The sequence below is a fragment of the Prionailurus bengalensis genome, chromosome C1 (assembly GCF_016509475.1).
Source record: "Prionailurus bengalensis isolate Pbe53 chromosome C1, Fcat_Pben_1.1_paternal_pri, whole genome shotgun sequence".
In the NCBI taxonomy this organism is placed as follows: Eukaryota; Metazoa; Chordata; class Mammalia; order Carnivora; family Felidae; genus Prionailurus; species Prionailurus bengalensis.
This window is the reverse complement of record NC_057345.1, coordinates 221,483,183-221,508,062: the sequence shown is the minus strand read 5'-3', so window position 1 is coordinate 221,508,062 and position 24,880 is coordinate 221,483,183. Positions and strand designations below refer to the sequence as shown.

The 24,880-nt window shown below is 61.3% G+C and overlaps 2 protein-coding genes across 2 annotated transcripts; both read left to right on the top strand.

Annotated features, from left to right (window-relative positions):
- The first annotated feature begins 15,838 nt into the window (after positions 1–15,838).
- OTOS (otospiralin) lies at positions 15,839–17,336 on the top strand. Its single transcript, XM_043573461.1, has 4 exons — positions 15,839–15,946; positions 16,167–16,269; positions 16,384–16,410; positions 17,094–17,336. The coding sequence occupies exons 2-4, from the start codon at positions 16,197–16,199 to the stop codon at positions 17,276–17,278; spliced, it is 285 nt and encodes a 94-aa protein (XP_043429396.1). The 5' UTR covers positions 15,839–15,946; positions 16,167–16,196; the 3' UTR covers positions 17,279–17,336.
- Positions 17,337–19,882: 2,546 nt separating this feature from the next.
- Positions 19,883–24,519, top strand: COPS9 (COP9 signalosome subunit 9). The gene is made up of 3 exons (XM_043578360.1): positions 19,883–20,014; positions 21,907–21,979; positions 24,254–24,519. The coding sequence occupies exons 1-3, from the start codon at positions 19,952–19,954 to the stop codon at positions 24,289–24,291; spliced, it is 174 nt and encodes a 57-aa protein (XP_043434295.1). The 5' UTR covers positions 19,883–19,951; the 3' UTR covers positions 24,292–24,519.
- Positions 24,520–24,880: the final 361 nt, after the last annotated feature.

Here is a 24,880-nt window from a genome sequence, read left to right as displayed (position 1 = left end):
CGGGGCGGCCTGGGGGGACAGGGAGGGGATGGGGGTGGCTTGAGGGGGGCAGAGAGGGGTTGGGGGCGGCCGGGGGGGCAGGGAAGGGACTGGGACGGCCTGCAGGGCAGGGAGGGGACGGGGGCGGCCTGGGGGGCAGGGAGGGGACGGGGGCGGCCTGGGGGGACAGGGAGGGACGGAGGCGGCCTGGGGGGACAGGGAGGGACGGGGGCGGCCTGGGGGGACAGGGAGGGGACGGGGACGGCCTGGGGGTGCAGGGAGGGAATGGGGGCGGCCTGGGGGGCAGGGAGGGAATGGGGGCGGCCTGGGGGGGCAGGGAGGGAATGGGGGCATCCTGGGGGCAGGGAGGGGACGGGGACAGCCTGGGGGGACAGGGAGGGGACGGGGACGGCCTGGGGGGACAGGGAGGGACGGGGGCGGCCTGGGGGGACAGGGAGGGACGGGGGCGGCCTGCAGGGCAGGGAGGGGACGGGGCGGCCTGGGGGGACAGGGAGGGGACGGGGACGGCCTGGGGGGACAGGGAGGGGATGGGGGTGGCTTGAGGGGGGCAGAGAGGGGTTGGGGGCGGCCGGGGGGGCAGGGAGGGGACGGGGACGGCCTGCAGGGCAGGGAGGGGACGGGGCGGCCTGGGGGGACAGGGAGGGGATGGGGGTGGCTTGAGGGGGGCAGAGAGGGGTTGGGGGCGGCCGGGGGGGCAGGGAGGGGATGGGGACGGCCTGCAGGGCAGGGAGGGGACGGGGGCGGCCTGGGGGTGCAGGGAGGGAATGGGGCGGCCTGGGGGGCAGGGAGGGAATGGGGGCGGCCTGGGGGGGCAGGGAGGGAATGGGGGCATCCTGGGGGCAGGGAGGGGACGGGGACAGCCTGGGGGGACAGGGAGGGGACGGGGACGGCCTGGGGGGACAGGGAGGGACGGGGGAGGCCTGGGGGGGCAGGGAGGGAATGGGGGCGGCCTGGGGGTCAGGGGGGATGGGGGTGGCCTGGGGGGGCAGGGAGGGGATGGGGGAAGGGGGGCATCTGTCCACACCAGGCCAGCAGCCCTGAGCATGTACTCGGAGAAAGGAAATGGAGGGTAGGGGATGGGGTATCATTTTTTTTCTTTTTCTTTCACTTTAAAAATATTTCTTTGTTTGCAACGTGTGCCCATTATTCGGCCTGCTTACGGAGTGAGAGGCGGGCCTCTCCTGGGAGCAAAGCAGGAGGCTGGGTCTTGCTTCAAGGTCCTCGGGCTGCCTCCCAGCCGTCCAAGGAGACCAATTTAGCGTGCGTTTCAAAGGCATTTCCAGCCCTTTAATTCCGAGGTGCCGTTCCCGGCCCAGCTGGGCTCCTGCCCAGCCAGAGCCCCCGGCTCCCCGCGTCCTCCCAGGCTCACAATACCTGCTTCTTGGATGAGTCAACGAATCTAGGACAACCAGCTAGAAGGGAAACAGGCAACCTGCTCCTTTAGCAACCTGTTTCCACCGACATCAGGGAAGAAGGAGCCAGAAAGTCAGAGGGAGGAGGCCAGGTGGGCGGCTGGCCAGGGGGAGCAGGATGGCTGGTGCCCAGCACCCAGCAGAGCCCCTCAAAGACAAGAGAGCCTGAGGAACCCCCGATGGTGGCGGGACGGGGCCATGCTGCCCAGACGCCTCAGCCAGGCTGAGAAACACACTGAGCCCCGGTTCCCATAAATCCGGCTTTTATGTGGCAATGAATAGGGGTGAACAATGGATCTATTTCAGGCCGCAGAGAAACTGGCCCAGCCTGGGTCCCTCTCCTGCAATTAGGAGCCTCAACATGGCGGGTCCTGGAATCCCGTGCCTGGCCTCAAAGCCTCACAAAGACAGCCACCTGCCAGTATTTGGTGGCGGGGGGGGGGGGGGGGGGGAGGAGATTCCGCCATCCCCTGGGGTCTGTTGCTGGCAGGGCCCCCTCCCCAGCCACAAGAGGAAGTGCCGTCGGCCGCCCCAGTTGCCGGCAGGACCCGGCTGGTGGTCACTGCCCCCGGTCCCATCTCAGGGAGCATGGAGTTGGCCCTTGGCCTTGGCTGGTCTCTCCCAACTCCTCCCCGAACGGGACCCCCTCTGCTGCCCCGTCCTCATCCGCGGTGGCCAGCCTGTGCTCCAATTCTCCTGCAGCGGCAAACCCACCCTTGCAGACAACTTGTAGGTGACATCCGCCTCCACCAGCTACACGCTGCCCTGCCTGTGGGCGCCCAACACCCACCCACCCCCAAGGGTGGCCGTTGTGCACGTGCTGGTGGCAGCCAGACCGAGCCGGGCAGCCACTCCTGCACAGCAGTCCCCAGCCCATGGTCTAAGGTGGCCCAGGACCCACCCCCCAGCCCTTCCGCCTGCAGGCAGGCGTCCTGTAAAGGGCATACTCTGCAGACTGTCATCGCCCAGCCCCCCGTGAGGACCTCGAGGGGACAGGATTCACAGAGAGACCTTAGCATCACATGGCCCTCACTCAGCCCAAGGAATAACTGGCTGGCGGCCTCATGCCACACGCCCCACCCCTGCAGAGAAAGGCCGCCAGCCTGTCCCTCCCCAACTCCCAGCTTTACCTCTCAGAAGCAATCGTGTTCACCTCTATCAGCTGTACCTCTTACATATCTCCAAAGAATCGGTTTATACTTTGTGATGATTAACTCCGTGTGTCACCTGGGCCAGCCCACGGCACCCAGGTGTTTGCTCAAACACCAGTCTCGAGGTCACCATGAGGGGAATTTTTAAATGAATGCAGATGGCCGGCAATAATGTGGGTGGGCCTTGTCCAATCAGTTGAAGGACGGAAGAGGAAAGACTGAGGAAGAGGGGACCCTGCCTCCTTATGGCCTTTGGACTCAAGCGGACGCGGAAGCTGCAACTCTTCCCTGGCTCGCCCGCCTGCCCCGCGGATTTCAGACTTGCAAGCCCTCACGATCACGTTAACCCATTCCTTAAATCTCTCTCCCTTTCTCTCTCCGGACACATCCTGTAGATTCTGTTTCTCTGGAGACCCTTGTTGTGGGCAGCCGCTGAAACGGCCCCCAGTGAGGCCTGACCCTTGGTGTGCCTGCCCCTGAGTGTGGGAGGAAGCTAGTGTTGGATTCCAGTTAGCGAGTGCAGCGGGAGGCCGTCTCTGAGACTAGGTGGCGGAAAGACTTCCGTTTCCTCATCTTCCCTTGTGCCCTTTCTGGAGTCAGAATCTTCCCTTTGAGGGAGTGCAGCAGCTTCGGTGGGAGCCACCCAAAGGACGAGCCCTGTGATAAGCAGCGGAGAGAGGCCTCCCGCTGAGGGGCCGTTAGGGATCGGAATCCTGGCAACGGCACTGTGAGTGAGGCGGCCCCTTCCCCAGTTAGACCCTCAGATGACCGCAGCCCCAGCTGATACCTTGTGAGGGGCCCCACGTCAGAAGACCCTGCTGTCCTGGGCCTGGATTCCTAACCCACGGAAACTGGGGGAAGATAAACGTCTTTCAGTTGGGGTTCTGTTGTTTTGGGCCCAGACACTTTGGGGTGACTCCCTACACTGGGAGAAGGAACTCATACACCCCCTGCATACATTTAGACCTTATCTGTTGAGTCTTGCTGTTCCACGCGATTTCCCCTTCCCCTTCCTCCCAACACAGCCACATCCAAGTTTAGGTGAAATCGATACTCAGGCCTCACAGGATTATGACTATGGAAAGGAAATGTTCTTCTGAGCTAAATAGCACCTTCTGATGATACCACCATGTTTTCCCATTTTCCATCCCTTTTTTTCTCCCAGAGTTGGTTATTGCCTTGCTTTTTAAAACATATTTATGTTTTACTATTATTTTAAATATATTTTGTAATGTTTATTTTTGAGAGAGAGAGAGAGCAAGTTGAGAGAGGGGCAGAAAGAGAGAGAGAGGGAGACACAGAATCCTAAGCAGGCTCCAGGCTCCAAGCTCTCGGCACAGAGCCCGACGGGGGGCTTGACCTCACGAACCGTGAGATCGCGACCTGAGCCGAAGTCGGACGCTTGACCGACTGAGCCACCCAGGCGCCCCTGTTCATTTATATTCAAGAAGTGTTGTTTTTCCATATACCCATTGACAATCCAAATGCTCAGAGTTTTTAATGCTCAATACTTGTCCAAATGCTCAAATGTATCAGATCACGTGTAGTTTTCATTTCCCTTCCTCCCGACGTCTCCTCTGGAGCGCTGGTTGCCCAGACCCGCAGCACCCCCATCAGCACCCTCGTCAGCACCCTCGTCAGCACCCTCGTCAGCACCTCCGTTGCTCTGGGGCTTCCCTTCACCGTTCCCCGGGTTGACGCAACTTATTTCGCATATTGCATAGTTTCCCTGCACTCTGTGCCCCAAAACCCAGGCCCAGCAGCTTGCCAAGAAAGAGAACCCATTTCCATCCTTATAGGTCTGCGCTGTCCACATAATCTCCCGGTGGTTGGCCGCTAGAGTGTTTAGGCACCAGGTCCTGGTTCCCCTGCAGGTGCCGGGGGCACCCGGCCGTGTCTCCCAGCCTCCAGCGTGGCCATAGAGAGATCAGACACCGCTGCAATTCTCTTTCCTTTTATAAGGTTTGCCCTTGCAGTTTGGAAACTTGTAGGCTTTTTGTCGCCAGTGTCCTGACATCTCCCAAGTCGTGCTTTCTCGTGGGTCTGTCTGGGTCTTCTCCTCTGGGCAGGAGAAGGAGGGAACCCTGTCGCTCTGGACACCCTCTTCCAGGCTGGAACTTTTCTCGTCTTACTGTTGTGCCGTCCACACCAGATCTCCCGAACCGACCTGCTAACGTTCCTGCATTTCCGGTCACTTTCCACGTTTTCGTCTTTTTATTTTAATTTAGGAGAGGCTTTCTCTGCTCTATCGTCCCGCCTTCCTGTTGATTTTTAAAATTCAGATGATTATGTTTTGAATTGCCGGTAACAGTCCTTGGCTTCCGAATGCTACTTTTGTTGTGACTCCCTCTTTGTTTCATGGGCACCATATCTTACCCGGCCCTGATAATATTCGTGTTTTAAGCCTTTCTCCCCCTGTCCCACTAAATCGGGGCTCACGCCTTTAATCCTGTTGACATCACCAGCAGCTAACGCCAGATGCCAGGGGTTCCCTAGACGTTATTTCATCACTTGGTCCGTTTCTCAAAATTTGTCCCTCAGGACGAGGATGGGGAGGTGGACATAGCAGCTCAGAGGGCAGCGAAGCTAGCATTTGTTGAGAGCTTCCCACACGCCTGGTCCTGCCCCTTCGGTCCCCTTCACAGCCCCGTGACATCAGCGCCCGAGTCTCCACTTTACACATGAGGACGCTCGGGCTCAAGGACACCGAGGAACTTGCCCCGGGCCTCCCGGTTAACAAGCCGAGATGCTCTCCCCTTAGCACAGCTGTGATCTGGAGCCAGCGCCCGGTGCCCCTTCCCTAGGCTGGGAAGGACCTGGCCGGGGGGAGGGGGGTGTCCGTGCGTGCGTGGCTGTGCCTTCGGCCAGGTCCCAACACCCAGGATCCCTTGGCTCTTCTCAGAGGGAGGTGAGGCTTTCAGGGGATGCAGCGCTGGGCAGTGGCGGCCAGCAGAACCCACCCCTCCTTGCTTGCCCCTTGCCCCCCAGGAGCTGGCCTTAGATCCCACGGGGAACCGGCCCAGCCCAAGATCCCCAACTGGAGAAGGGCCGGGAAGAAGCAGATAGCTGTCTCCCTGCGGGAGAGGGGCGTCCAGAGAACTGGGTTTGAAGAGCTTGGGTTTGAACTGCCCTCACCTCCCGGAGTAGCAGAGGGAGAGGGAGGCTCAGGACAGAGCAATCATCCCGTGGGGCTTCTCACCCTCCTGGCCTCCGTTTCTTGTTTATGAAGCAGGATCAGTGTGTGAGGGCCCCTCGAGGCTCACGGCGGGCCCGGGTGACACAGGACTCCCTCCGCCCTCTGAGGTCCTGGATCCCAGGATGCAGGGAGCCCGGCATGCCCCGTGCAAGCCCCTCTCCCGCAGCCTCACGTGCTGCCTCCCGGACCGCACCTGCCAGCTGCTCCTTTCCCTGGGTGGGGAGGCCGGGGGGCCAGAGGGTGAGAGGCCAGGAGACCCCGAATCCTCTCCGGGTGCAGAAACACAGACCCACCCAAGGAAAGAAGGGTCCGTCCCCTCAGTGTGCTTCCTCGATCAGAAGCAGAGGTGCACCAGGGGAGCCTGGGGCACTAGGCACGTCCTGCCCTTCCCTCAGGCGGGCCCAGGCTGGTGCAGGCGGAGGTGAGGCAGCTGGGCGTCAGAGGCCCGCACGCTCGCCTCACTGCACCTGCGTGAGCCCCACAGAAGGGCCAGCTCTCGGAAATCTGTGTGCAAATCTCTGTGATGCCACCGGCACCTTGGCGGCCTGTGGTCAGACCTCACTGCCCTCCTCCCGGCCTGGCCCCTGGACAACCGCCCGGCCTGCTCCCGACACCCAGAGTCCCCGTGGCACCCCACTGTCCCCACAGTCCCCACCGTCCCCACTGGCCCCAAGCCCCCATCACACACCAGGCCTAGAAGAGTTGGGACACACTCCCACTGGCCAAGAACAGATTCCCCTCCCCCCTCAGCCCTTTCCTGCTGTACTTCTGGGACGTGAGGGGGTGTGGGTTTTGAGGAAGTGGGTTGTCCCTGGGTTGACGTCGAGTGGACTCTCTAGTGAGCCTTTCAGAATCACGTGGGCATCAGGGACGCCCATACGGAGGAGTGCCCGGAAGTAACCCGCTCACTCGTGCCAGGCGCTCTCTTCTCCCGCGCTTACTCTCCGCTCGCGGAACCAGACTCTGGTCGGAAGGGCTGGCGTCAGAAGAACACCACTGTGGCATTCTCTCCCAGGATCCGCCCACCAGACTTCTGCCCCCTGCCCGTGCCCGTGTCTGGATGGAGGCCCTGTGTGCCCACCTGGCTCTCGAAGCCCCCGGTCAGACAGACCCAGACCCATAGCTGGACAAATGTAAACTCGAGCCACAGCCAGTCAGCTGCTGTCCCGCTGTGGCAGCCATCCTGGAGGAGTCCCTCGGCCGGGGTGGACCCCAAGCCAGGGCAGGGGGCCTGCAGCACACCCAGGGGCCTGTGCCCCCCCGGGACGGGCCAGAGCGTGCTCTCTGGGCCGCCCACCGGAGGCGTCAGGCCCTGCGACCCCCGGGCCTGGGAGCATGTCAGCAATGCCGGAGCTGGGGCAGGCCGGGCCTCCTGAGCAAGACTCTGCAAGAGGGACGGGCGTGCACACCGGCTCAGGGTGTACGATGGCCCAGGGAAGGAGGGAGTCGGGCCCTCCCCCGGGGCCGCCCCCGGGCCTCTACCCTTTGCTGTTGTCTCCAGCAGGTCCCTCAATTTGGAAAGCCTCAGTCCCCTCCCCAGTACAACGGAGAAGATGGGAACAGCTCTGGACTCACCAGGGGCGAGGAGGGCAGTGGGTGGTCCGTGAGGGGCCGGCATGGAGCATCCACTCGGAGACATTTGCTGTGGGGGCACCAGGCCCTTAGCAAGTGAAGCGGGGTCCTCGGTGGGGAGAACACCCCCAGACACGGGACCATCCGAGCCAGCGTCTCCGTGTTGTATCACACGACAAGGGTAACGAATGCCCACCGAGGCTCACCGCCTTCTGCCACGCAGAGCGCCGTGGTCTGCCTTCCTCACGAGTGTGGACCCAGGCCTGGCTCTGTGTCCTTGGGGGACACCTGAGACAGGAAGACTGAGGAGTACAAGGTCCTGGGGCAGCTCCCCCCTCACTCCTCCTGCCCCACAGAGGCAGTGTCAGCCGCAGGGAGAGCTCCCAGGCCTCACCCAGCATTGGACGCCTGCAGGGGCCCAGCGGGCACCCCGCCTGGAGAGGGGGAGTTAACCCCCAGGGGCCCGGCCCCCAGCAGCAGAGACAGAAGGCAGTGGGTAAACGCTTCTCCTGGTCTGAGGTCTCAGAGCAGCCCCGGGTGGCCAGGGCAACATGCCTGGGTTCCGGCTTCTCCCGCCTGTCCCCAGCCCCGTCCAGTCCTCCATCGGGCCCCCTGGGACCCCATCCCCCAACGGAGCACACACGGGCACCCATGCTCGTGCACGCCCACACACTGAGCTGGCACTGATTCAGTCTCAGGGTGCTGGGGTGCGACCCTTGCAAGCCCTCAGCACCTGGAGGGAGGAGGACGTATGGGGGGTTCCCACGTTCTGCATCCCCGAACATTGTCCCTGGGGGACTGGGGGCCTCTCCCTCTGGGTCTCTCTTCCCCTCCGTCCAGGACCGCAACTACGACCGCCAGCGAAGTTCTCACACCACCATTGTGCTGGGGCCCCGGGCTGCCTCCTCAGGCAGTACTTCCAGAAGGAAGGCCGGGGTGCTAGCAGCTTTGGGGGTCTGGGGCACCAAGCACCCAGAGTGGGCATGTCGTGGCCCCCAGGCACCTGTGACAGCGCACATCTAAGGCCAGTGCCTCTCTGCCCCGAGTCCCGGCCCCACCCTGCCCTGCTGGGCTAGCGGGCTGCACCCCACCGCTCCCGCTGCTTCGACTTCTCTCCCGCTGTGGAGACGCTCGGCGTGCCGAACCAGGAGCCTCGCTGACCTGGGGAGTGCAGGCTTGCAGCCCACCTGCCCGTCTGGGGCGGGACCAGAGCCCCACAGCTCCAGGAGGAAGCATCTTGGAAAAGACATGGGGCCCCGTCTCCCGGCCAGCCTGTGCCCAGAGCCACACACATGGATTGTCAGATTTAGCAAATAAAAATACAGGTTTCCCGTTTAGATTCGAATTTCTTTTTTTTTTTTAATTTTTTTTTCCCAACGTTTATTTATTTTTGGGACAGAGAGAGACAGAGCATGAACGGGGGAGGGGCAGAGAGAGAGGGAGACACAGAATCAGAAACAGGCTCCAGGCCCTGAGCCATCAGCCCAGAGCCTGATGCGGGGCTCGAACTCACGGACCGCGAGATCGTGACCTGGCTGAAGTCGGACACCTAACCGACTGCGCCACCCAGGCGCCCCTAGATTCGAATTTCAAATAGTCAGTGAGTGCTTTGTTAGCATCGAGTCCCCCCGTATTTTATGAGTCCACCCTAGAATCCTGACGGGTCCCCACTGCCTGGCCTCAATGCCACCCCAGGCCCAGGTGTCCCGGGCTCAGGAGAAGCCCTCTCGGGGACCAAACTGGGAACCTGATCAGAAGTTCTCACAAATCAGCTAAAGACAAAGATGAGTTTAACGAAGAATCGTATGGACCTTACACATCTTAGCTTTCAAATCTACACGGTACCCGTCTTGACCGTCAATCCTCTGGGCACGGCGCCTTCTGGCCTGCGAGGATTCCCGTGGGGATGGCGCCCCCTGGTGCCCGCTGCGGGGATGCGCCAGCCAAGATTTTAGGGTCTGGTTCTCTCCCACGGGGGACGCTGAAGGCAGGTCCCGGGGGAATGTGAGGACTTTGGCCCCAACCTCAGCATCGTCCAGGCCACATCTAACTTGACAGTAGTTTCCAGAAACGTCCACCTCGAGTGGGCCTTTCCAAAGCAACTTTGTTTTCATCCACAACACTCTTTTCATGTTCATTAGATTCTATGATATTTAATTAAATCCTTTTCTCAAAACGACACGCACAGTCAGAAACCGTGAATCTGGGGACAAAACAGGTGAGTGTGAGAAGCGCCCCCTCACTTGCAGGTGCAGAGGGGATGGTGCTTCCCAAGGGGACCCGGAGAACGGCACACACAGCCAGGCGCTGGCCCAGACGCCCAGGTTACAGCCGAGTGAGAAGAGGCCTGCAGGATGTGCCCCTAACGCGCACGGGGGGCCCCAGGCCGGGCACCGACCCACCGTGTGTTCAGGCCGTCAGCACGTCACCAAGCCCCACCCACGGGGCGACGGGAGCGTTCCAGGCCCGAGACACTCGGGAACGCTCGAGCAGCCAGTGGCTCGGAAAGTGGCTCGAACACATAGCCAAGCAGGAGGGCAGGACGTGGGGCAGAGTGACTGTGCGCTGGGGATGGCGGAGGCTCCAGAGGGGGCAAAGCTCCCGGGCTCGGGGAGGGCGGAGACGGAGGCCCCCCGTGCTGGAGCAGCGGGGCACAGCGCAGGGGCCCGAAGGCCGGCCGGCTGGCCGGAAGGCACCCTGGGAGCAGGTCTGCAGCCAGGGCTCAGGTTCCCAGGCTGGAGGGGATGAGCAGTGTGGATGTTTCCAGAAGCAAACGGAGGCCGTGGATGGGGGCTGAGCTGGTGGCAGCTGCAGGAAGGGTCCAAGAAGAGGCACATCCAGAAGGAGCCCATGGGTAGGAGGACCTATGTCTTTGGGACTTAATAAGGAGCAAGGCTCGGGCTTGCGCGGGGACGGCTGGAAGGGCTGTGAGCCCTGGGGTCCTGCCCACCCTTCCAGGAGATCTGAGGTGGGCTGGGCCTTGTCCTCCGGGGCCGAAGCTTGGGTGTCTGCAGCTCCCAGTGACCTCAGCGAGAGGCCACGCTTAGTGTTCCCGAGTCAGACGGCAGAGGGCGCCCCGAGACCTCATGACAGGAGTGTCCGCTGTGCTGGCTGGGGAGGACGCACCTGGGTCATTCAGGCGAAGCAGCAGCAGGGGACAGAAGGCTCCCGGGCCAGCCACCTGGCTTGCTCCCTTCCTGCTCGTCTGGCAGAGACCGCAGCCCTCCCCTGAGTTAGCCTGGGGGCAGACCGGTGTCCATGAAGACCCGGTTATGCAGTTATGCAACCAGAGCCGCCTCTCGCTACAGGCGGGGGGTCCTTGCAGGCCTCCCGTGCATCTGCAGGGAGAGTCCCGTGCAGGACAGGGGCAGGGGCCGGAGGAGCAGGGGGCCTGACCACCCCCAGGCAACAGCACGCTGGGCCCAACCTGGACCCGTTAGAGTAAATCCTGCCTGTGGAGATGGGGCTGAAATCCCCACGGCTGAGCAGCTCCGCGGGTGGTCTGCTGTGCAGTCAGGGTCCGAACCTCTGCTTCCGACGGTGGCTCTCGAAGCCTGGCCCTGAACCTGCTCAGCACCCTTGGTAACACGGCAGACGTGCAGAGTCCCGGGCCCAGCCGCGAGCCCTTGGGGCAGAACTCTGCGGGGTGGCACCCGGACCTCTGCCCTCTAACATGTCCCCGACATCATTCTGAGAGCAGCTCCTTCAGGTGTTTCTGACCCTGCCCAGCTTGAGAACCTCCTCGAGACCCTAAATGTACTCTAGGGGCTGGCAGCGTGGGCATCTCCCAGGAGCTTGTTAGGAATGCAGATTCCCAGGCCCTCCCCTCAACCTGCTAGATCGGAACCTGGATTTAACAGATCCCTGGACCATCTGATCTGGATGCAGTGTGAGGACCATTGCTCTAGGGATCCCGCAGAACAAGAGTGATGCAAGGCTGGCCGTGCAGACCCCCGGCAAGGGGCACTGTGGGAGAGCTGCCGGGTGAGGGGGAGAAGGGGCCCTTGTCCAGGGCCAGAGGAGTTGGCCTCCAAGGTGGGGTCCCTCAGGTGGGATTCTCCAGGTGGGGCTTTCCAGGTGGGATTCTCCAGGTGGAACTCTCCAGATGGGACTCTCCACGTGGGGCCCTCCAGCTGGGATTCTCTAGGTGGGATTCTCCAGGTGGGGTTCTCCAGGTGGGGCCCTCCAGGTGGGGTTCTCCAGGTGGGGCCCTCCAGGTGGGGTTCTCCAGGTGGAGCCCTCTAGGTGGGATTCTCTAGGTGGGGTTCTCCAGGGGGGGCTCTCCAGGTCGGATTCTCCAGGTGGGGCCCTCCAGGTGGGGTTCTCCAGGTGGAGCCCTCTAGGTGGGATTCTCCAGGTGGGATTCTCCAGGTGGGGTTCTCCAGGGGGGACTCTCCAGGTGGGGTTCTCCAGGGGGGACTCTCCAGGTGAGATTCTCCAGGTGGGGTTCTCCAGGTGGAGCCCTCTAGGTGGGGTTCTCCAGGTGGGATTCTCCAGGTGGGGCCCTCCAGGTGGGGCCCTCCAGGTGGGATTCTCCAGGTGGAGCCCTCCAGGTGGGGTTCTCCAGGGGGGACTCTCCAGGTGGGATTCTCCAGGTGGGGTTCTCCAGGTGGGATTCTCCAGGTGGGATTCTCCAGGTGGGACCCTCCAGGTGGGATTCTCCAGATGGGACCCTCCAGGTGGGGCCCTCCAGCTGAGATTCTCCAGGTGGAACTCTCCAGCTGGGACTCTCTAGGTGGGGCCCTCCAGGTGGGGCCCTCCAGGTGGGGTTCTCCAGATGGAGCCCTCTAGGTGGGATTCTCCAGGTGGGGTTCTCCAGGGGGGATTCTCCAGGTGGGGTTCTCCAGGGGGGACTCTCCAGGTGGGGTTCTCCAGGGGGGACTCTCCAGGTGGGGTTCTCCAGGGGGGACTCTCCAGGTGGGGTTCTCCAGGTGGGGCCCTCCAGGTGGGGCCCTCCAGGTGGGGTTCTCCAGGTGGGATTCTCCAGGTGGAGCCCTCCAGGTGGGGTTCTCCAGGTGGAACTCTCCAGATGGGACTCTCCAGGTGGGGCCCTCCAGGTGGGATTCTCCAGCTGGGGCCCTCCAGGTGGGATTCTCCAGATGGGACCCTCCAGGGGGGGTTGTCCAGGGGGGACTCTCCAGGTGGGATTCTCCAGGTGGGATTCTCCAGGTGGGGCCCTCCAGGTGGGGCCCTCCAGGTGGGGTTCTCCAGGTGGGGTTCTCCAGGTGGGATTCTCCAGGTGGGGCCCTCCAGGTGGGATTCTCCAGGTGGGGTTCTCCAGGTGGGGTTCTCCAGGTGGGGTTCTCCAGGTGGGGCCCTCCAGGTGGGGTTCTCCAGGTGGAGCCCTCTAGGTGGGGTTCTCCAGGTGGGATTCTCCAGGTGGGGCCCTCCAGGTGGGGTTCTCCAGGTGGGATTCTCCAGTTGGGATTCTCGAGGTGGGGCCCTCCAGGTGGGGTCCTCCAGGTGGGATTCTCCAGGTGGGATTCTCCAGTTGGGATTCTCGAGGTGGGGCCCTCCAGGTGGGGTCCTCCAGGTGGGATTCTCCAGTTGGGATTCTCGAGGTGGGGCCCTCCAGGTGGGGTCCTCCAGGTGGGATTCTCCAGGTAGGGTTCTCCAGGTGGAGCCCTCTAGGTGGGGTTCTCCAGGTGGGATTCTCCAGATGGGACCCTCCAGGTGGGGCCCTCCAGCTGAGATTCTCCAGGTGGAACTCTCCAGCTGGGACTCTCCAGGTGGGGCCCTCCAGGTGGGGTCCCCCAGGTGGGTCTCAGGAAGGTCTGTGGACAGGCCAGCAAAGGAGAGTGGCTTGAAGGACTCGGGAAGAGGGAAAAAGTGTGGGCTGGACTTGGGGTGGCCACGTGGTTGTGGGAGACCTGGGAGGTGTATCCAGGGCAGCAGCTCAGTAAGAGGGAGCTATTGACGGCGGTTTGTAAGGTTTTCTCCCCACCACGTAAGTGCTAAGTCAAGGGATATACGTACGCCCAGAAAGAAAACCAGACTAGTATCCCCACGGCTCTCCCACCCAATACCATCACCGCTCATCACTTGTAGATGCTTTCTAGGTTGGGTTTTTTTTTAATTAAGAAAATAGCTATAAAGACATAGTACAGACAGTTTATTTCCTTTTTCCCGACATCATGGGAACGGCTCCCTGGGCGTCATCTTTGGGCGGGGAGCGGTCAGCGATGAACAAAGAGCTATCACCCTCTGGCGCGGCGAGGCGCGACGGGTCTGGCCGGTCCTTGTGCCCTCCACGCCCTGCCCGGCCCGGCATGGCCGCCGCCCACCTCCGAGGCCCCGGCCCCCACAGACGCGCAGGCCACGCGTCGGGGCTTCCTCAGCCCCCGTGCTCCTGGGTCTGGCTCTGCAATAAACCTCACGTTCCGCAGGACGCCCAGGAGCCATGTGGGTGGAATACTGGAGCCCGGAGGGGTTCATCCCCAGGGGATCGGGTTCCGGATGGAATCGGGAATTGGTTCTCTGGCCCGACCGCAGTGCCGTTTGCAGCGGAACAGGGCGCTGCCGACCCCAGAGCCAACGGGCTACAGAAAGCCGGGCTTTGTGGCTAAGGCCACAGGCCACTTAGCAGTGGAAGCAAGGGCTGTGGGGTTGGTTGGTGGTTTCTAAGTGTGCCGGAGAATGTGGGGAAAGCAAATTATGAGCTCGGAGCTCAAAATTCCCAGCTCAGGGGCCAGATAAGGAACCAAAAGCTTCTGTGTTGTGCAGAAAGGGTTGACAAGCAGGCCCCGCTGCCCTCCTCGGGAACACCCACCCACCAGGTGGCCCGCGGCTGGAACTCGTGGATGAGAGGACCTCGCTGCCCCCTGACGTCTGTGCGGTCTGTGCGGTCTGTGCGGCGTGGTTCGAGCTGAGCACCCGCTTCCGCCCGGGCACCCGGAATCTACGCCAGACCCAGGGGGCCCTGTGCCCAGCCCCCGATTAAAACTCCGGGCGCTGCGTCTCTCACAGGCACCTGGTTGTGGCCTGTGTGAGTGCACAGGGAGGGCCCCCGGGAGCTCAGGCCTGCTCCCTCAACTTCTCCCTTCCTGTGCGCCCTACCATTTCTGTGTGGTGAATCCCAGCCGGGAGCGCGGCCTGTGCTGAGTCTGGGGGGGCCCCCAGCGAATCACCGAGCCGGGTGGTCTCGGGGACCCTGACACAATTGCCCTAAAAGAATTACGTCTTGCAGGCGAGGAGTCCAGATTTCTGAAAATAAAACCCAAGGTCTAAGCTGGTGGGTCTGAAACTCACAAGGAGAGTTGAACTTCTGCTCTCTTAGGCCATCTTTTGTGAAGGTCAGGGTTCGTTGGGTAGGAATGAGTCTCTTATCACTTGGACGGGGACGTGTGGGGAGACTGATGAAGCTGGGGTCCTGAGCCCCTACATTCAGCTGCGTTTCCTTTGCCAGCAGAAGTGTCCTTCCTCCCCATCTGGCGGGTTAGTCCCCCGTGCTTGAAAAACCTGTAGTCCCCCCAGAGCTGTCGTCCGCCAGGGGCTGCTAATCCTCCTGGGGACCCCACCCCCAATCGTGACCAGACCCTGAGGCTCAGACGTGACTTAGAAAGCGAGGCACAACGTGTGTCCCCAGGAGGGTCCACATATGCCCATACGTGGCGCCCAAAGCCCAGGGGACATATATGGGGTGGATCAGGGTGCAGATGACGGGAGTGCTGGCCTGGGCCCACTTGGCAGAGGAGACCGGGAGCGGTTCTAGCCGTTAGTGCAAAGATGGCCCGTGCAGGAGGCTGGTCCCGGGTCCGGGCAAGTGCCCAAAGACTTGGGGAGACCAGGTGTGTGTTGGCTGGATCCATCACGGAAGACCTGCTCTCTGCCACTCGCCACCAGCCAGACCACATGCTGTGCCCCCAGCTGTGTGGATTCCGTGGGCGATGGGACCCCGTGGGCAGGGCCACGAGGCATGGCCGCAGTCTTGAGGAGCAGCCCTGAGGGGTAATCAGAGTGGTCTGGAGACGCTAGGAGCCGTCCATGGTGTCCCTGGGGCCAGACAGCTGCCTTCCGGACAATAGACTTAATCGTCGTGCGTGAGCTGGAAGGCTCTAGTCTGCAGATGTGAAGAGGGGCTGGATGCCCACACTTCCTGTATGGACTGTGCTCAACATGTCCCATTGGCGGGGGTGGGGGGTGCTGAGCTGAGGCTGCTCCTGGCTCCCCGAGGGTCCTGTCCTGCCTGCCTGCCTGCCTGTCCCCCCAGGGGCCGCTCTGTGATGACCTTGTTCCTGTAAGGGGGGACCTCAGCCTCAGTGTCAGACTCAGAACGTCTTTCTATCCGGTGGAGAGGAAATCGCGTCTGAGTACTGGTGTTGAATTCAGTCCTGGAGATCCTAGCAGTGCCTGTGCAGAGATGTTTTTCTCCGGATCTGATCCTTGGATCAGGTTCCCACAAGCGGACTCTCGAGGTCCCGCTGCCAACAAGGTCACAGAAGCCCTCAGTGCTCTGGCCAGGGATGAAATATTCGGTTTGACAGCTCACGTAGGTGACGTCTGCCTCCTTGTCTCTGGCCTTTTATAAAGAGGGGCCTGCGTGCTGGCGGCAGACTCCTGTCCCCGTTCCGGCTGAGGCTGAACAACAGGATCCCAGTAACCTCTGCGGGGGGCAGGTGTGGGGTCGTCGCCGGCCACGGGGGCGGGGAGGGGCGGTGGGCTCAGCCTCAGGACCACCGTCTGAAGCCACCGAGACTGAAATTGCTGTGAAAACACTCAGAGCCTGTCCTTTTTCCAGAGATGTTTTCCAGGGAGCTGCCCGGTGCAGGGGTGCTGGGAGGAAGCCGGGGCCCTCACGGGCGGCTGGTCTCACCCTCTGGGGTCCTCGTGCTGCAGGGGGACCGGAGCTCCATCGGTTGGTGGAAGATGCACCTGGGGAAGATGAAGGCCTGCTTGGTGCAAGGGGTGGCCCTCTGCCTCCTGCTGGGACCTCTGGCGGGTGAGTGGCGGTTCTGTCCCTCGTGCCATCCCCCTGGCGGCTTGGGCAGCTCATGTGCGGTGGGGCCCTACCCTCGGGGGTTCTCCAGGGTGACTGCTCTCTCTTCCTCTGCAGGAGCCAAGCCAGTGCAGGAGGAGGGAGGTATTGTATTGTCCTCCTGGCCCTTTCTGGTGTGTGTTCGGGTGGGTGGGGTCAGAAGAGGGAGCTGGGTGTGAGCTGGCTTCTTATCCCCAACGAAGGAAGCAGGAGCCTGGGTCAGCTCAAGGCCAAGGTGGGCAAGCAGAGGGACTGAGTCTCTTCCCTGGGCCCTGCCTTCCAGCCACCTGGGGCTGCACAGGGCAGGAGAGACCCTCTGAACTCCCGAGGCTTCGCGCTCTCACCCTCGGACCGGACCGGACTCACCCCAGGGCCCCCCGCCGAGTCCGACCCCAGGGCAGTGGCATCTGGATTGCAGGGCTGGGGGCTGCGGCCTCATCTGCAATCCCCCCGGGATGCTCCCCCATCCTCAGCGTCTCCAGAACAGGCGCCAGATTTCCCGCCCCCTCCGTCCTTGTCCTCCTTTCCCCTCTTCTCCTCCCCCTGAGCTGTCCCCTCAGACCATGAGTCCCGAGAGGCAGAACCCAGGTCATTGTCCAGATGGCGAGGCTCCGGGATGCTGCCACAGAGGATCAGGGGTAGCCCGGGGCCTGGCGTCCAGCTGGGAGGGTCCCCTCACTGCATGGGGCTGCCGGGCACCGGCCACCTGCCCTAAGGCATCGTGGAGGGGCGGCCTCGGGGCAGGACGAGCGGGGACAGCCCCTGAGGCAGGTGGTTGTGTCTTTCAGACCCGTATGCCGAGCCACCGGCCATGCCCTACTGGCCTTTCTCCACCTCTGACTTCTGGAACTATGTGCAGTACTTTCAGACCATGGGAGCCTACCCCCAGTTGGAGGACCTGGCCCGCACCTTCTTCGCTCACTTCCCCCTGGGGACCACCCTGGGGTTCCACGTCCCCTATCAGCAGGACTGAGCACCAGCCTGGATCCCTGGCCGCAAGCTCAATAAATTCCTCGCCTGAGTCACACAAACGCTGGTGGTTTTCTTTCAAGAAACAGCTCCAGTCAGGCCACATTTAGTGTCTTATTCAACAAGCGAACCATGGCTCTGACTCGGGGCTTTGCTGTACTTGTCGCCTAATAGCTGAAGTCACACGCCCTTGGAGGGGCTGTGGGTCCCTGGAGTGCAGGGAGGACAGTGCCCCTGGGAGGGACTGTGGGTCCCCAGAGTGCAGGAAGGACTGTGTCCCTGGGAGGGGCTGTGGGTCCCTGGAGTGCAGGGAGGATAGTGTCCCTGGGAGGGGCTGCAGGTCCCCTGGAATGCAGGGGGGAAGTTCAGGAGGGAAGGGGTCCCCTGGAGTGCAGGGGGACAGTGTCCCTCGGAGGGGCTGCAGGTACCCTGGAGTGCAGGGGGGTCAGTGTCCCTGGGAGGGGCTGTGGGTCCCTGGGGTGCAGCGAGGACAGTGTCCCTCAGAGGTGCTGCAAGTCCCCTGGAGTGCAGGGGGGAAGTCGTCCTCTGGAGTGCAGAGGGGAAGTGCAGGAGGGAAGGGGTCCCCTGGAGTGCAAGGGCGACAGTGTCCCTGGGAGGGGCTGCAGTCCCCCGGAATGCAGGGGGGACGCGGTCCTCCAGAGCTATCTGCTCTCCTAGGCTCAGTGCAGCACTACTCACAAGAGCCAAGATGTGCAAACAGTATAATTGCCATAGTTCCAGAAGGTAGTTCCAGAAGTCAGAGGTGGAGAAAGGCCAGGAGTGCCTGGGAGATCTCACTCCTCTATGGGAATAGGGGCTCCCATGTTTTGAAACTACCCGGAAGAGAAGCCTGTTGCTGACCATGGAGTAGCGGCTTCCTTTGTCTTTTGCTGGGGTACTTCAGAGTGATTGGTGTTCACGGTGATTTCTGAGGCTCAACCATACTCCCGGTCTCTCCTCACCTCTCCCTGGGCCCCAGGCTGCCTACTCAGGCCACAGTCCCCCTCATTCCCTGAGGGAATGAGCCCCCTCAGGCTCACTCCCTGTCTCCCTGCCCCACCCTTCCCCTCCTCCACTTCTCTTGCAGACTAGCCCCCAAGCCTACCTGCTTCCAAAGTCTAGCTCCCGTATCTTATGCCCTCCTCCCATCCACCCTTCCCCTTCCTGCCCCTTCCCTCCTACCCCCTTCTCTCATTCACATGCTTTAAAAAATTATGATAAAATACACATATCATAAAATTTACTACTGTAACTATCTTGAAGCACATTCACATTGTTGTGCAACCATCAGCGCCATCCATCTCCAGAACTTTCCCGTCTTCTCCAACTGAACCTCTGTCCCCATTAGACACTGACTGCCCAGCCCCGCCCCCAGCCCCCAGTGCCCACCCTTCTGGTCTCCATCTCTGTGAATCTGACTATTGCAGGGACCTTCTGTAAGTAGAATCATACAGAATTTGTATGACATCTCTTTTCACTGATCATAATGTCCTCAAGCTTCATCCATGTTGTAGCAGGTGTCAGAATTTCCTTCCCTTTTATGGCTAAATAGTATTCCATCTTATGTATGTACAGAATACATCTTGCTCAGCCATTCTTCTATTAATGAAGACCTGAGATGCTTCTACACTTAGCTATTGTGAATTGCTATGAACATGGGTGTGCAAATATCTCATGAAGACCTTGCTTTCACTTCCTTTGGGGATACACCCAGAGCGGGACTGCTGGATCATATGGCATTTCTATGTTTAATTTTTGAGGCTCCCCCACACTGTTTTCCGTGACAGCTGCACAATTTCCCTTCTCTGCCAGCAGTGCACAGGTGTTCCTATTTCCCCTCGTCCTCTCCAGCACTTATTATCTTCTGGGTTTTTAAATAGTGTTTGTTCCAATAAGCGTGAGGTGGTAGCTCATTGTGGTTTGATGTGCATCTCCCTATTGCTTAATGGTGTTGAGCATCTTTTCATGTGCTTACTGGTCATTTGAACATCTACTTCAGGGAAAGGTATATTCAAGTCATTTGCCCATTTTGAATTGGGATTTGTTGCTGTTGAGTTTTGTGGGTTCTTTATATATACTGGATACTAATCCCTTACCATATGGGTACATGTGTATGTATGTGTACATATGTACATATATATGTATGTAACTTGTAAATACTTGCTCCCATCCGGTGGGTTGCCTCTTCACTGCATTGACCATTCACATTCTTTCATTCTAAGGTATAGTCGATGCACAATATTATTCGTTTCAGGTGTACAACATAGTGATTCGACAACTGTACACACTATGTCCCCGTGTCATGTTACTACGGTGTCGTTGGCTGCGCCCCCAGGCTGGACTTTCCATTCCGCACACCTGCACCTGGGAGCTGCGAGCGTGTCTCTGCTGGTCCCCTCCCCATTGTCGCCCACCCCTCACCCCGCCCCTCTGGCAACCGCCCGTCTCTTTCCGAACACGCACATTCTTTAACGGGCATCTCTTGGGCAGCGCTCTGTGCCAGGCCCGGTGGGCCGAGCCTTCGGGGCGCTCAGCTTCCCTCTGCGCCGACGGGCCCGCGGGAGACCATAGAGTCGGCGGTCCTCCGGCGTCTAGACGCGCCGCGGCCGGCGCTTACCGGAAGAGGCGTCAGGCGGGCCGGAAGGGAGCCGGGGACGCGGGAGACGCCGCAGGCGAGATGAAGCCGGCGGTGGACGAGATGTTCCCCGAGGGCGCCGGGCCCTACGTGGACCTGGACGAGGTGAGGGGGCGGCCGCGGGCAGGGGGCCGGGGCGGGCGGCGGGGACGGCGGCCTGCGCGGGCCCCACCCCCGTCCGAGCGGGCGCCCCGGGAGCCAGCGTGCGGCGGGCGGGCGCTGCCCTGGGCCGTGGCGTCCTCCAGCCCGCGCGGCTGGCAGCCGGCCTGCGGCTCCTCGGGCCCGGCGAGCGCTACGGACGACGGGCCGGAGTTCGGGCCTGTGCTCGGGGCTTTGCTCCGGGTTGCGTGCTGGCCGGGTGTGAGGGTGGGTCCCCGGCCGTGGGTCCGTGTTGTCCGGCAGGAGGCACGACTGGAGCCAGGCTGGGAAGCCGTCGTCGGGAAAGACGCGGCCGTCGGCCCAGGGAGCCGGGGGAATGGGCGCTTGGCATGTGTGTGTTGCACGGTGACCCTGTTCTCCTGCAGTCGTGGGTCTTGCGTTTTCGTCTCACTGCGTCCTGGCCACGGGGTGATCTCGGCTGATGGCGGTGTTGGTGAGCTGGTAGCGCCGCGGCCCAGCTCGAAGTGTCAGGTCCGCCCCATCGATGTCTGGGCCTCATTTCCCCTTTCTCAAAGCTTAGGGGGACAGGCCCTGAGTCCGTGATCCCTGAAATAGGGGCATGGTCGAAGCTGATTGCAGACGCTAAGTGGCATAGAGTCGCGAGTGCCCTGATGGAGGCGCCCTCCCGGCTTTGGGGTGGCCCGGCTCGGGTTTAGGAGAGCAGCCGATTGTGGGCATAGTGTTTGCTAACTAGTCGTGGTGGAAGAGGAAGTCCTGGCAGGAGCCGAGTCCAGCAGGCTGTAAGATGCCTGAGCTCGGGGGGAGATTGCAGCTGGAAAAGGGGGCGGGGCTGGGTCACCAAGTGGCTTGTAGCTGTGCCGGGTCAGGTGGGCTGGCTGCACCCCACCCTTGAAGCGCTGCCACCGAACCCCAGCTTCTCAGTCCTTTGTTAAAGGCATTTCCCTAGGCAGTGTGGACTCACTTGAGGGCTTTGCTCCAATCTGCTTCCTAGCAGGTCACTCTGGAGAGTTTGGGGATTGGGTTTGGAGGTGGGAGAGTGGAAGGCTGGGAACGGAAGCCTTGAGGAGGGTCTGAACGAAGGCAACACCTGTAGGTGGGAGTCGGGACTCACTCAGCAGAGTCTGTCATTGGTGGAATCTGCAGGGCTTACTTGGCCATGGGGAGGGGGGAGGGAGGTTGAGGAGAGAGGAGAGCATCTTGGGCTTTTCTCCCGGGTTTGGGTTACTGACAACAGCCACGAAGAGGAAGGTGGGAGACACTCAGCTCCAGGGAGCCTGGAGAAGGTAGAGCAGACAGCCTGGGAACGCGGGGGGTGGCAGCGGGGACCTGTGGGCGGGGACCTGTGCTCTGCCCTCACTGTGTGACTCTCACAGACACCCTGAATCCTGAGGGCATCAGGTTGCTCCACTTTGGCTGTGGCAGGATTTTCCTGCCCCAGAAGTTGTGGCGGTGGGAGGTCCTGAGACGGCACCCCACAGAGCCCCCGGTCAGCAGGTCACTTTCCCAAGGGAAGCAGTTTAATTCCCAGAAGAAGCAGGGGGCAGTCTGGAGCAGAGAACTCGTCAGGCGCAGTTTTGCACGTTTGGGGCCCGGCCTCTGTGGCAACGTCGTGTAGGGAATTAGAACCTCTACTCCAGGCCTACAGAGACGTGGTGGTGTTCTGGGGCGACAGCAGGATTCTGTTTCAAAAGCAGGAGGAATCAAGGAGACTCAAGATGATTCCTCGGAATGCTGCCCCTCCCACCCACTTCCTTTGCCTGGAACTAAATTTTGACTCCCACCTGGGCACCTTTCCCTCCCTCACCTTCCCCTGCCCTGGAGGGGCGTGGCTTCTCTCGAAAAACAGCACTGACCTATTCTCACCTTTCCTTTCCCAGGCCGGAGGCAGCACCGGGCTCCTGATGGATTTGGCAGCCAATGAAAAGGCAGTTCATGCTGACTTTTTTAACGGTAAGGACGCCGGGATCGGGGGTCCCGGGTCTAATCGAATGTCTCTCTGTGTGTTGTAAGTGGGGTGCTTTGTGACGAGAGTGCTTGGGGTCAGAGGACAGGGAAGACCAGCTGTGTGCGGTTCTCAGACGCGGCGCGGTGCGTAGGAGGTGACAGCACGGTTGTCAGCGCTGGCCGTCAGCCTCGTTCTTCGGGAGGACAGCGTAAAAATGCTTACTTGCACTCCAGTAGTTGAACTTGAGCTGCAGCCACACTTCGGACCGGGTGTGGGAGCCCCATCCTGCCTTCTCATCTCTGCTGCATCCTGACAGCTGGTTTCCTTTCCTTTCCTGTGTCCCTGGGCTCTGGTTGGTCGGCTCCCTTAGCACAGCGACACCGGCTGTCCCCTCCCTTGTCTCTGAGGGCAGGACTCACTAGTATTTAAGAGCTTTAGCGCCAGTTACCAGGCGCATGGGTGGTAAGCGTGGTGGAAACAGTTGATGTGACACCTTCCCGCGTGTCACGGGGGCATTTCTCTGTGTTCCGGCTTCCCAAGGCCTTGTTCCTACAGAATGCACTAATTCACACTTAAGGGTTTGAATTGTAAACAGAAGCACGAGTGTGATCTTCTCTCCTTGTCACCTTTCTTTCATCTGGGCGCCCGCTGCTCCGAAGACCTTCTGTCGCCAGTGAGTGGCAGCTGGGATGCGATCTGGCCACACTGGTTTGATGCTCCAACCCCGCTCCCTCACCCCCACCCCCACCCCCACCTCGGAGTCCCAGGCCGTGGTAGTTTATCTGGCATCTTCTTAGCAAGTTGTCTGAAAGGAGAAGCCAGTCTTCCCGGGGAGTCGGGCCGCTCCCGAGGCAGCATCTGGGCTTCCCCCAGCCGTGAGGACCGGACCCCGTTTCTCTGTGCTTTCCAGAGCGCCATGTGAAAGCCCTCGCTCACGTGGGGTGATCTCGGGGGCCCTTACCCCAAGCAGGGCGGGGTGATCCCTGACACCACCCGACCTGCTCCCACACGTGGTGATCTCCTTCAAGGTCCCACGCGTCTTGTGGGTTTACAGACAGTTGGCTGTGTTCAAGTTCACGTGGTTTCTAGAAACAGCCCTGTAATTCTGCCAAGGGGGTATCTGGGAGGGACCTGGGCTGCTCTGCCGCGGGAGCACGGCACGGCATGAGCAGTGTGGCCTCCTCCCTCTGGGCCAGGGCTAGAAAGGGAAGGAGCACAGAAGAGCTCCACGCTGCGTCAGCCTGCCCCCGACAGCTCGCGAGGCGCACGCCGCCCGTCGGGTTGTGGCGGTCCCCAGTGTCACTGCGAGGACGCCGTGAGCGTTTGCATGGGGTTTCTTCTGAGTCCTTCTCGCCGCTCGAGCAGAGGCTCTGTCCTCTTGCCGCCCGGGCTCTGGGGTTCAGACCATGAGCGAGGCTTTCCCTCTTCACTCACTGTGTTGCAGAGCAGGGGAGTGTTAGACAAGACGGCACGTAGGGGCGGTCGTGACGAGAGCCAGAGGCGGGTGGCATTGTTTCTGGGAGCACATCAGAGGGCGGTTTATCGGGGGGGGGGGTGACACCCCAGCAGAGGTTGGAGGGTGTGACGAGTTAGCTAGGGCTGGGGGCTGGGGACAAAGTGCTCGGAGCTGTAGGCCACAGGCCAGCCCAGGTGTGGGACCGCTCGCGTCGGTGCGGTGGGGACACAGCCGGGCAGGAGGTCTCTGGGACAGCGCCTTCCCTGTGACAGCCTGCATGTGCGGAGACGTGACTGGGGCTTTCCACTGCCCTCTTCGTAGCCCACTGTTTATCCCGCACCGTTTTGAACGCCCGGCACTACACGGGGCTCTTTGATGTCCTTTCCCCAATATGACCGCAGGTGTGCCCCTGGTAGCGGGTTTAGGAAACGCATAGACACGTAGACGATGACCGCCCATCGCAGCAGGTAGGGCTCAGACAGTTTGTCCAGACTCCCTTAGAGACAGCCACTCTAGCATGGCTCAGTGCTTCTAGCACCTTCCTCCCGCCTGCCCTCTGCGTTCCCCTCGCGGTGGGGTCTCACCTCCGCCTGTGTGCGCTTTCTTGGTTGTCGCCGACACAGGGGATTAGAGATGCGTTCTAGACTCCTGTGTCCCCTGGGACTGTCGGACCTTGGGATAAAATGGAGTCGGTCGTGGGGTCCCCTCGACCGTGTACTGTTTGCTCCCTGTTTTGAATGTCTGTGTGATTCATCGCGAAGTTGTTTTCTCAGTTGTTTGCCTCATGTGCCCCATTAATGCGTGGTTTTGTTCGTTTATCTAGATTTTGAAGATCTCTTTGATGACGATGATATCCAGTGAGACGCCGTCCGGCAGTGCGTGTGGTCGCGCCCGCGTCACCTAGGGGTGTGGCGGATCTGCTCAGAGGACGGTTTCAGGTGGTTCTAAGGAACGGGTGGACATTTCGTGAAATTAGGAGACGGTTGACCAAGAAAGAGGGTGGTTCTAACCATCCGCGTGAGGCCCGCTGATCTCTAAATGTGACCGACTTTTGCCCTCAATTAAAGAAAAGAGCTGCCGTCGTTTGCAGGGTCCTTTCCGTTCTTGCAGTTTCCAGCGAGTGTTACGATCCCCAAAAGGCTCTGCGAGCGTGCGTGTGGGCGCAGGTGTGTGTCGGCCAGCCGAGCGAAACACGCTCGTCCACTGAGACGCCCTTCGCGGGAGCGGGTGGGCGTGATGGCTCCCAGCCTGCCGGGTGGCGTCCGTGGCTGAAGGGTACGCGGTGCGGGGTGCGCCCGGGCCCCCCGACGGCGCGCCGCGGAGACCTTCCTCGTCCCGCCCCCGCCCCGCAGGGGGTGCGTGGCACATCCCCCCCGCCCCCCGCCACGGGGCCTCCTGCCCCCGCCTTGCCACCAGAGCTGCCGCCGTCCCCAGGCCCGAGGCTCCGGGT